The sequence below is a fragment of the Scomber japonicus genome, chromosome 21 (assembly GCF_027409825.1).
Source record: "Scomber japonicus isolate fScoJap1 chromosome 21, fScoJap1.pri, whole genome shotgun sequence".
NCBI lineage: Eukaryota > Metazoa > Chordata > Actinopteri > Scombriformes > Scombridae > Scomber > Scomber japonicus.
In genome coordinates this window covers 12000452-12012565 of record NC_070598.1, presented here as the reverse complement: position 1 = coordinate 12012565, position 12114 = coordinate 12000452, and the positions used below count along the sequence as shown (strand labels likewise).

The 12114-nt window shown below is 42.0% G+C and overlaps 1 protein-coding gene across 1 annotated transcript in view; it reads left to right on the top strand.

Moving 5' to 3' along the window:
* Window positions 1–11845, top strand: part of map3k22 (mitogen-activated protein kinase kinase kinase 22) — a 39286-nt gene extending 27441 nt beyond the window's left edge. Inside the window, exons 10-18 of the mRNA XM_053342684.1 lie at window positions 121–194; window positions 1807–1868; window positions 3462–3533; window positions 4114–4278; window positions 5774–5922; window positions 6034–6165; window positions 7263–7392; window positions 8707–8884; window positions 9611–11845. Of these exons, the coding sequence (XP_053198659.1) occupies window positions 121–194; window positions 1807–1868; window positions 3462–3533; window positions 4114–4278; window positions 5774–5922; window positions 6034–6165; window positions 7263–7392; window positions 8707–8884; window positions 9611–9839 (1191 nt within the window). The 3' untranslated portion in view covers window positions 9840–11845. The remainder of the gene's footprint in view (window positions 1–120; window positions 195–1806; window positions 1869–3461; window positions 3534–4113; window positions 4279–5773; window positions 5923–6033; window positions 6166–7262; window positions 7393–8706; window positions 8885–9610) is intronic.
* The last annotated feature ends 269 nt before the right edge of the window (window positions 11846–12114 follow it).

Below are 12114 nucleotides of genomic sequence, written 5' to 3'. Positions count from 1 at the left end.
CCCTTTCAGTCTTATATTATGCTGCAATTGTACACACTGTGCTGTCGATACTGCTGCATGTTCTCCACATGATTGCATGTTGTGTGACCCTCGATCCCTGTGTGTTATTATATCTGTCAGATGCTGGATCCCTTTGGGAGTGCAGACAACTCTCTGTCAAGCAGCTGTCAATCAATAGATCAAGCACTGGACAGGTGAGCCATCATGCAGCGTACGATTTATGACCGTCATTTCGAGACTGTGAGGCTGCTGTGTGCAAGTCTTGGATTGCATCATCTTGTTTATGCCTGTTAACTTACTTGGAAGTGAACGTCTATTTGCAAACACACACACACACACACACACACACACACACACACACACACACACACACACACACACACACACACACACACACACACACACACACACACACACACCCACGCAACCAGAAGCTCTGGTTGCTGAATGGTGTTAAAGGTGAGCACAGCTCTCGGACTCACTGACCCTGCCTTCTGCCAATCAAGTTCATGCAGATTTTCTCTTCGTTGTCCTTCCATAACTCACCATTGAAAAATATATGAAACTTTTAATTGGCCGTCTCCCATCATAACAAGGCAGTTACATTGACTTCAGCTTATTTTTAAATGTATACACTTCAATTACTCTCACTATTTTAAACAGTTCATGGTACCTTTCTCCTCCAATTATCTGTTGAGATATTCTATTCAGCTCTTTTTTTCTGTTCCTGTAGTCTCTAGTTCTACAGATAATAAGACTTCATGTTTATGTTTAAAACTCTATCTGATGGGATAATCTACCTGTAAATATTTGATCTATATCATATTTCCACTCATTCAGAAATGCCCTGTCTTCTTGTCTACTTGTGTTTATATAGTATTATTATTGTTTAGAATCCCCTTTGTAAACGAGATGTTAAATCTCAAGGGGTTACTCCTTAATAAGGAATTTCCAAAGAAAGGTCACTTTACTGTTGCCATGGCGACATAACTCTTATCTGGACGCTTGGATTCCACCGTTATCACTAGAGAGAGAGAGAGTGAAACAGAGACTGTGTGGGAGATGTGAGAGAATGAACAAGAACATGCCGCTCAAGAGGAAAAATTTGAGCCAGAAAATGAGAAGCAGCTAAAGAGTGAGAGTGAAGGTGAAGGCTGGAGAGTGAAAAAGAATGAATTTGAAACAAAAGGGAAAAGAAAAGTGAGCGAGAGAGAGCGCGCGCTAGAGAGAGAGAGAAGGACGGAAACAGCTCTACCTGCACGAGGCTTATCTGGGCTCCAGGCTGCAGAACAATGGCAGGAAACAAGTGCATGGAACTTTTCCCTGCAAGCGGGCATGCGTGCCCCTTATCCAGGGTCTCGTGGCCCCGCGCCGCCCTGCGGTCAGCAGAGACGTCACTCTCTGTCGGGTCGTCCGGCCAGGGCTGGCCACAGACAGCCAGAGAGGGTGGGAGGTGGGGTTTTAATGTACATACACATATTTAATGATAAAATATTTGTTACACTGCCAGTTGAAGAGTTCTGAGCACAGCACACACTTTCACTTTCTCATGAGTGCAGAGAGGTTTTAGCCGGCACCCTGCTTATCTTTTCTAATTCGACACATTATTGTTGTAACATCAATCAAAACTGAAGGCTTAGTAGTTTGAATGCAAAAGTCATTTTGAAGTATTTTGTGGCGATTCAGAAGTTTTAGGCTAGCAGTGTAGCCAGACTCTGTTTGAAGATATGAAGGAATGACTGACTGAAATAGCAAATCATTTTTCAGCTTAACCCCCCCCCCCCCCCCCTTCTCTTGTCATTTCAGCCCTCCTTTCTCACAGAACAACCGCGACAATAATTACCTGAACCTCAACTATGAATACAAAGGTAAGTGAGGAGAAACCTGCAGCTGTGCATCTGTTATCATCCCTCCAGTTCTAAAAATGCTTTCTTTGCTCAACTCAAACACTGCAGAAAGATGAAAAGACGTGCAAAAAGCGTCTTTTTTGTTCCATGGTAATTATAGCCACAAATCAGTTTCACAGAAAAAGAACTCTTATTAGCACCCGATTACCTAAAATGCTTGGTCATTGCAAATGCTCCCTAGAGATTACTAATGAGGAGAGGGATGATATTATTTGATGGTTCTATCTGAGAGTATATATACTTGAAATGAGGAATAGGTTATTGCAAAGATATTTAATATCTTGGCTGTATGTCTTGTGGAGCTGAGTGTCTCATGAGGTGATGAAGGGAGTGTGATAGTATCATAACTCTTCCTGCTTTATCTTCGCCCGGTCTCCTCTGTGTACCCTTTGTCCATCTCCTTTTCCCTTTTGTCTCTCTCGTCCCATCTCCCCTCTCCCATCTTTTTTTGTTCAAACTCCAGTTCCTAATAGGCATCACTGTTTTCCTGCCTTTTCATGATCACTTCCCTGCTCAGTCCCCTTGCCTCTTGATGCCCCCCTACTTGTCTACTCCTCGTCCCTTGGGTCCCTGTCTGTCCCTTTTCCTTCAGAACGCAGATCAAATGGAGCAGGATGATAGATAAGGCCACACTAATCCTCCTGAACAGAGGATACAGCAGCTCTCCCAATCTGGTCATTTCTTTTTCTGCTGCACCACCCCCTTGCTGTAAAACTTGAAGAGGGAGTACGGCACATTGTGCACACAGACTGAGAGAGATGGAGCTTCTTATAGCTGCAGCAGTACTTGAAGACTCACTTGGGCAAGCATACATACACGTGCTTGCACACACATACACACACACACATACAGGCACGTTCCCCTCCCTGATGTAAAGCTGTGTGGCCCTTCCTGCTGAGGGCTACAGTATTTGTTTACCATTCCCTGTGAGTAGATTTTTCCTCTCCACCCCGCGCTGCCAAACACAAAAAATAACTCCCGTCTCCATGGGATACGGCCACAAAAACAGCACGAGGGGAGGCAGTCATCTGACAGAACAGCTGCTTTCAATTGCAAGTGGCTCCGCTGCTCTCCATTTAGTGTGTGTGTCTGTGTGTGTGTGTGCGCGAGTGTCAGCGCTCGCCTGCGTCAGCAGTGCTCCCCACCTGCCTTTAGTTACTGCTCCACTGGGTTCAGTGCTAAGGCTAAGCTAGCACACATGAGCTGTTTTCAGCTCTCTTGGCTGCAGTGAAGCGATACAACAGCTCTGTTCTGTGTGTGAAAAGCTTTCTTCCTTTTTGCTGCTTTTGCGCTTGACTTTGATTTCACATGCCAAGATGAGCTAAAGCGATGTAATGTCTCTCAGATGTGATCAGATGAAATGTGAAATTCTGTTATCCTTATTAGGCATCAATATGTTTGTGGACACGTGCTCCCTGCTGTTTCCAAGCAGTTAAACCTGCATTTATGAACTTGAGAAATGACTGAATTGAGAATTCAATGTGAGAGTAGATGTTGTGTCTTCAATCATAGCACTTTCTAACTGACAGCTCTTCCTCATTGCTCCCTCTTTAGGTCGCCATGGGAAAGGAGGGACTTTCCCTCGCCAGTTCCAGTTGCCTAATCGCAGCAAGGATTATGGAGACCGTAAGAAACCGGCTTTTCTAGAGCACTAACAACAACACTATTGTTTCTTAGATTAAACAGATTTGCTAGTACGTCTACAGGACAACACACAGACGCACATCTACCAGATTTTTTTTTCTAACTTGAGGTGTCTGATATAGGATCTCATTATGTGCCGTGCCTCCTGCTCCTGCTCATTTCAACACACTGCCAGATAAAATATATTAAAATGCTTTTGACAATTTTGGCATTTCTTGCACCATGTGTAGATTTGGTACAAGAAGTGCTGGCTTGCTGTTCCAAGCAGCTGCTAGTAATTGCTTACTCAGAGGCTAACCTTGGCTAGCAATGATTTACATTTCCCTGTGGTGAACTCGAACTTGTATAAAAACACAGCGCCCTGCTTCCTGTCTAAGGGGAAGTGGGACGGAGTGGCAAGAGGCACTCCGCTCTGGCTGGCCCTGCTAGCAAAGAGCTCACTTTATGCACAACACCTGTAAAGTAACAGTGTGTAAAACTATAAAACTCATCTTCAGAACAAACAAAAGATGTAGTGACTTGTGTGTGTGTAAAGCCAAATATGTTTCATTTGTGTTTTCAGGTCGCAGGACACTTCCACGGAGCTTCATGCCACAAGAGAACCTCTTCCAGCTGGTTCCCTCCAGTCGCACACGTAGTTACAATGGAGACAGTACGCTGCAGTACAGTGACCTGCGCTCAATGGGCCGCACCACTGACAAAAGCTGCCAGCGTGGTACAGCCAAGTGTGAGTTGTTTGTCTTAAAATCTCAAAAGTGTTAAAGTGGAGGGACAGGAAAAGGAAACATTCTTCCTGAAACATACACAGTTTTAAATTAGCTGCATTTTTGTGAATTATATGTATGGTTCCTGTGGATAATCAGCTAGATAAACCCTCATTTCATAGATAAATTCAGAAAGCTCAGTTTTTCTTCTCCTTGTCAAGAGTAGAACTGATAATCATGCCTCAATCTGTTTTTGGTACTGACTGCCCATATCAGAGAGTATTTGAAAAGTGTCAAGTATAAATTAATGTAAACAAATCTCATCATAATTTCCCAGAGCCTAAGTTGACGTCTTCAGATTGCCTATTTTATCCAACAGCCATCCAGCTACCAAAAATAATCCATTTACTGTGAAATAAAACAGAAAGCAGCAAAAGCACAAAGCTGGAGCCAAAAATGTTCGGCATGTTTGCTTTAAAAACAACTGAAATGACTTACTACCCACCAAAATAGCTGCTGATGAAATATCTGTAGATCCAAAAAATCAATTCAGCTCCAGTTGCATCTCATGTCTGGTTAAATTTGTGGCCTTATTTACTTGTTCTTTGATCAGATCCTGATGTAAATCTAGATTATGCCAATTTTTTTATTAAGGCAACTTGTTTTTAGACTAAATTTAACAACAGAAAATGTATTTAAATCAACAAATGGATGATATATAACACTGTGAGAGAATGTGAGGGAAGTATTTTCCTTGGATAAGTCAAACTGTTATTCCAAGAGTTTTACGCCATTAAGGATACACACAAAACATGGATCATTTCTTTTTCCAGTAAACATTCTATGGGTTTCAGAACATGACTTTGTTCCTTATAATGAATAGCGAGAGGCAGCAGAAATAATTAACAGTAATACTGTACGTCACAGCACACACAATTGACTTCTTACTATCCTGAACACTCTCTCAGATTGAGCCATTTCACTGACTCACTAATCACATCTGTCCTTATTCAGTTTACGGGTGCCGTTGCCCAGAAACTGTCTTTGTCATGATGCAAAAGCTCAGCTCAGCAGTCTGTGGTTGACGTGTCAGTCTCCGGTGTCCTTCTCACCCACACACAACCGAACTGTCTAACCCGGCCACAAAGAACCCTGTTAATACCAAAACAAAGTCTCAGAGTCTGGGCCTGTGTAGATGAGAATTGTTGAGATGATCTTTCTAGGTTTATACAACTTTCTGTTGGCTGGTTGTGGTTTGACTCAGATATCTGGGGTTTCCCCCATCTGAGAAGGCCTGCGATGGGAATTACTTAAATACCCTGCGGTGGATTTGACGTCTGGTCTCCGTGAACTTTCTGTGCGAGTTATATTCAGGTCTTGTGGTGGATTTTGACACATGCTTTAGAGTTAGTGTTTGCTCCAATCAGTATATCACAGTGGATCAGTCTGCCTTTGGGGGCTTAGTAACAAAAATGAATTACTGGTGGGTTTTCATCATCTGGTGTTTTGTTTCTGCAGCACCGCGGGCGCCAGTCAACTGGCGACAAGGAAAGCTCCTGGGACGCGGGGCGTTTGGGGAGGTCTACCTCTGCTATGACGCCGACACGGGCCGCGAACTCGCCGCCAAGCAGGTGCCCTTTGATCCTGACTGTCAAGAAACCAGCAAGGTGAGAACGAGCAAAATCTCACATCTGTTTGGAATAAGTCACTGACTGCAGCTATTTTATAATTAAAAATAAAATATGATATATATGTGGATTGCTTGGTTTTCTCTACAGGAAGTGAATGCTCTGGAGTGTGAGATTCAGCTGCTGAAGAACTTGCGTCACGAGAGGATCGTTCAGTACTATGGTTGTCTTCGGGACCTCGAACAGAAGAAACTCACCATTTTTGTTGAGTTTATGCCAGGGGTACGTATTCTGCAGGCCGTGCCATTTGGATATGTTTAGTCTTTTGAAGTCACATTGTAGTACGTCCTTAAAGTTTGGTTGATTTGGAGATACCACAACAAATAATGTCTCTGAGTGTTATGAAGTCAGTTGTTTTTGCAGTAGAAATAGGTAAACAGACATTTTAAGACAAACATCAAATCAAATCTGGACTAGCCACATCTGCTAAAAAAACATTTTATGAAATGTCACCATCTGTCAACAAACATGTCCTCAGTGGTTGATGTCAGCCGAACAGCTCAGTTTATGAGATCGTTTTCTCACTAAATGAGCGTCTTAATGAGGTGCTGTCGCCTGCGAACCCTGTCCCTGCGCCTGTTTTTAATATTTCCTGGGCAATTTTTGTCTTTTTTTGTTTGGCGTTAAGTGTCTTAGTCACACATTGTCTTGTATTTGGAAATGTTTATGTTTCACTGGAAGTTTTTGGCAGAGGCAACAGGAGAGGTGACAAAGCCAAGTTTTGTGGCTGCGGTGCTGGTTCTGACCGATAACACTTCAGTGACCCGTGGGGGAGTAGGTGAGGGGGGATGGATGTCACTCTGAGAGCCAGAGAGCTATTGAGGTGTCTTACTGGCAGCTGAAAGTGAGGAGGGAGAAGTGTGATGGGAAGGTTTTTGTTTTCTCTGTGCTCGTCCAAAAGTGCGTCACAGGTGTAACGGGCTGGGGTATTTGCTTCTGTGATTTCCTCACGAGGAACTGAAAACAGGAAATGCAGCACATTGAAAATGCTTGGACATGAAATTGGATAGATTCCTTTTTCGACATTGTATGTTTATATATACTCGGTATTTGTACTTAAAAATTGGCACCGAGGTTGTTTTTGCGAAGAAACTGAATGAATCCACTTCACCTAGAAATGTTGTTGCAAGCATGAAGCCACATTTTCAACCATCTCCATCATGAACATTGCTCTAAAGCAGATCCTTTTCAATTTCACACACTACAGCTGTGACAATGATATTCTACAGCCAATATAAAGATTTTAAATGCATTCCCCAACCTTTCCACTCAGTCTCTCACCGGCTTTCTGTTTCCTCTCGCTCATGTTGTCACTCCAGGGCTCAATAAAGGACCAGCTAAAAGCTTATGGGGCCCTGACGGAGAAGGTGACAAGGAGATACACCAGACAAATCCTCCAAGGAGTCTCCTACCTGCACAGCAACATGATTGTACACCGAGACATCAAAGGTAAATGAAACGGCAAGCAAAGGTCAGGATAGGATTTTAATTGGATTTGTAACCAACGCACACCCACACTTGAGACACCGACTTAGCTGACAGTGTGTAAACAGAAAATTAGACTTTTTTATGGTCTGTATTGCAGCAACTGGTGCTGAGAAAACTACAGATTGATTCATCTTATTCCTGTTGACATTTCCTCATTTGGTTATTCATCGCCCGCTGAAAGAGCCTGGAAAAAATGGGCTATTTTGAACTCCACTTTGGGATATATTAGGCGTCATGCTGGTGAAATTGGACAGTCTAAAAATGTTCAACTCCGGATGGAAAGGCTTTAGTTTGGTTGTCTGCACATTTGGGAGTCGCTGCTTCGTTCAGCCACAGCCAAGAAGGGGAAATATACCGTCTGGTGTGGAAAAAAGATAGTAGGTCTCACAGGCAGGCTCTATGAGAGTTTATGTGGGTGGTATTTTCCACTTAGAAATGCCCTTCATGTGTAATATACAGTGTATGCTCATCTCACCACACAAGACTTCTTCTGTAAGCAGTAAAAGAGCTGTCAGCACATGTGGTTTTTTGGAAAGCATTTGGCATCGCAGCAAGACATTAGACTGTAAAGTTTCTGTGAATTAAATGTTCCAAAGGGCCAAACAAAAACCTTAAAAGCAGTTAATATGATTCATTGGAGAATCTCACATCCTCTTAAGAAACAGGAACAGGCTAAAGAAAGTGAGTAGTTAAGGGTTAAGGGTTAAACTTTCAGTCTCTCAATCTCTGCTGGCATTGGGTGTGGAGGGGTGAGTGGCGAGTGGTGTACATTAGTCACTGATCAAACAAGTGGTGTGCCTGAAGGAAATGGGATAGACACAGCTACATGTAGGAAAATTACGAAGGAAGAAGGAGAAAGGGTGTAAGGTTTTCATCTGACCTGTGTGGTCAGTTAATTCAATATTTTATTTTCTCATGTGTGTGAGGGATTTTCTCAATGTGACAAAACAAAAAAATTTTTGCAGAGTTGAGTCATGGTCATATTTCTATATAAAAAATAGCTAAAATGTTATACTTTGACATTTTAAAAATACATCCGCCAGTGTTCTTTCACCAGAGACTTGTAAAGCCATAGGAAAAGTTTACCTTTCCCCTCAGGTTGTTCTAAGTGTTGGCACAGGCACTTTTCTAGCCTCACTGTAACGGTCGACTACATTAACTGAACCTCCAAACTGTCAGAGTATCCCTCAAACTGTCAGTGTCCCTTAAAGGTTACTGACAGTCCTTAGGAGGCTCTTAAATAATTCTGAGCCTTATTTTGTTTCATTCCACCAGGTGCTAACATCCTGAGAGACTCCTCAGGGAACGTGAAGCTGGGAGACTTTGGAGCCAGCAAACGTATCCAGACCATCTGCATGTCTGGTACAGGCATCAAATCTGTCACTGGCACCCCCTACTGGATGAGCCCTGAAGTCATCAATGGGGAAGGATATGGCCGGAAAGCCGATGTATGGTAAGAACAACATCAGATACTGAAACTGTAATGAGGCCCAAAGGGGGTGTGAAACTGTTGCAGCACAAAAATAGATTACAAATACACGACAAGACTGTAGCGATGAGAGCTGTGAAGTTATCCATAGAAAGAACACTTGAGGTGATATGTATTGTTTGTGAGCACAAAGAAGTTCACTTTATTTCTGGAAAGATACATGAATGCTAACTCAATAAAACAGAAATACTTTTTAATAGAAATACAGGAGTGAATACAACAACGTAACTACCTGTATAATATAATACAGTAACAATGGAAAAAAAAGTCTGACCTTTTACCGACTGGTTTCACACATGGGACTTTTTTGAAGACATCTAGTACTATAAAAAGGTACATGAATATGAGCATAATACACATGTATTAATAGATATATATATCCTTGCATTTATAGTCATTGTGGTCACCTCGATGATGTCATAAATCTTTGAGAATTTCCACAGAAAAAGTGTCTAATGTTTATAGAAAAAGTGTGGTTAAGGGTTAACTCTTGTTTTTCTGGACATTGATTGCACTTTATCATAAGGTGTTAATGTTTCAAACACTAGTACGTTCTATAAATACCCTATAATATAAAAGTGAATACACATAAGCATAACAGCCCTATATGTAAACTAGTATTTGATGCCATATGATAAACTTCAGTTTTCTGGTAATCAGTTGACTTTACTGTATGTTGATTGTTTTCAGGAGTGTTGCCTGCACCGTTGTGGAGATGCTGACCCAGAAACCTCCTTGGGCTGAGTACGAGGCCATGGCAGCAATTTTTAAGATTGCTACCCAGCCTACAAAGCCCATTCTTCCCGATAGCGTGTCTGACACAGGCAGGGAATTCCTGCGCCAGGTGTTTGTGGAGGAGAAGTGGCGACCCACTGCAGACCACCTGCTCAGCCACCCGTTCGTCCAGGGCAGCTTCTGAGGCGAACCCCCCTACCCTTTCCCTGCCTGCGAGGGCTCCTCGGCCCCGGCGCCTCCCCTCCTCTCCGGCCCGCCCCGTCCCCAGGGCCTCCAGTCACCAGGCTCCAAGGCTCAGCACCACTTTGACTTCCTGCCCTGTCATATATCACCAGTGTCTGCCTTGTCAGGACTGAAGCAACCCCTGCATCGCTCACCAACTAACTCAACCTGGAATATTCACTGAGAGGCCAGGTTGACTGCTGTCAGACCTCCAGAGCCCTCTGAGCCAACGCAGTGTGGTCCCTCAGGAGGGGACTGACGAGAAAGCACTTAGCAGTATCACAAGCTAGAGACTGCTGTCCTTTTCCGAGCAGACAAAAAAAAAGACCCAAGTTAGAGAGAGCAGTGATGTCTCAAGCTCTCTGGGTCTCACTTTACACTCATCTACTGCCGCAGAATAGTGTTTAGGATTGGCCGGGCACTGCGTAATCGTGATTGAGTGGTGACATCGATCACATCTGATAGTACTGTAAGTCACTCGTTAGTCTAAGTTAGCTATGAGTGAAATCAAGATGGTAGCCTATTTTTATATGACAGACAATAACACATACAAAGATCATCGTCTTAGAAGATGAGTTTCTACCGTCACGTAAAAAAAAATGTATTTTCGTCAACGCCTTACAATAAGAATTTGTAAGCAAGAATGTCTTTTTTTAGCATCTTAGAGGGTTACCCTACTTTCATAGCACTCACATCCCCATTTAGAAGGATTGTCAACGTTGCACTTTTGATATCATGCATTGAGACATTTCCAACATGCAAGATAATCAACTGAGGAAATATTTTTCTATTTGATGCCTTTTATATGATTTGATAAGGAGAATTGTTTAGTTTGTTCCAATGTCAAGAAAAAAAAAAACAACCAAACTTTTGCATCAGTGTGCAATGTTAATGTCTATGAAGCAATACCAACGCGAGTGTTGGAGTCTGTGACATCCATTCCAGCTTCCCATGCAGTGAGCCTTGTTCCATTCAGAAGTGGCCAAAGAGAATTTTAAAAAAAGAGGCTGAATGAAAAAAAAAAAGCTGCCAAGACAAACAAATACATTCAGGCTAAGTTCATGTACAGTATTATTAGTCAAGTTGGATTATTTGTCACCTCAGAGCCCTATAGCCTTTTCTATGTTATGGCAGCTTTGTGCACAGTAGACTGCACAGACCAAATCCGATGCATTGATGTGACATTGTGTTGCTATGAAAAGCATGATGAGAAATTGGATTGAAAGAAGCGTCTCTTTACGCATTCATTCATGTTGTTATATGAATTAAATCACACCATTGCCTTCACTTTGCTTTCCACACTATGTTTGAAAATAACGGTTCACCCGATGACCACTCGACAGCACACCTCACTCTGTTGTAACATCACGTGAGATGAAGCAAAATGTCAGACGCCAAATAACGGTCATGTTGGAAAAGATTGAGCCAATGCTTCATTCTTTAAAGTGGAGAAGATCCATGTGGAAAACCTGGGGATATTAATGACGGAGGTATAGTGACTAGCTGTAACACAGTGGCACTTGGAATGATCAAATCTTTATTTTGACCCTTGTCAGTGCCTTACCTGATTCTGCTTGTTAACACAAATGTTCACTGCCAAAGCGGAAAGCTTCTTAATAAGGTGAGCAGCTGTTCTGTAGAGAGCATGTGCAGGATTTGCTGAAGTTCTTTTATATGGAAAAAAAAGAGTATACTGTAAATACATATTGTTCTGCACTTTTGTATGAAATTTCTTTACATTATATACAAATCTATTTGATGAAATAGCTACGTTATACAGTAGACTGTACTGTGATTTAGATCGGACTATGTATGATCTCTTTGAGAGCTGGTAGGCAGTATGAAAAGGCTAGGAGGCTTTCGATTGGGACAGAGTTTGTTTTGTCTTAATGACAAAGCCTTGAAAAATGAAATGTATCAAGTCATGGATCTTTTGTACATTTAACTTAATAAATCAAAGGTCTAAGACTATTTTCCTGTGTGATTTCATTGTGTTATTTTATGATCAAATTGCCCTGGACTATGCCATCAAGAATTGGTTCCATTTCATTTAAGTCAAATTTTATTTGTTTTAAAAACCCTGATGCTATCAATTAATGGTAATGAGGGAGAACATGGAATTTAATATAATTGCCCTTTTGACATTTTTGAAAAAATAATTTACAGATTATTTTTCAATGAATATATTGTCAAAACTAGATTTTCATGAAGGAACAGCATAACAGTGTCAGTTCAGA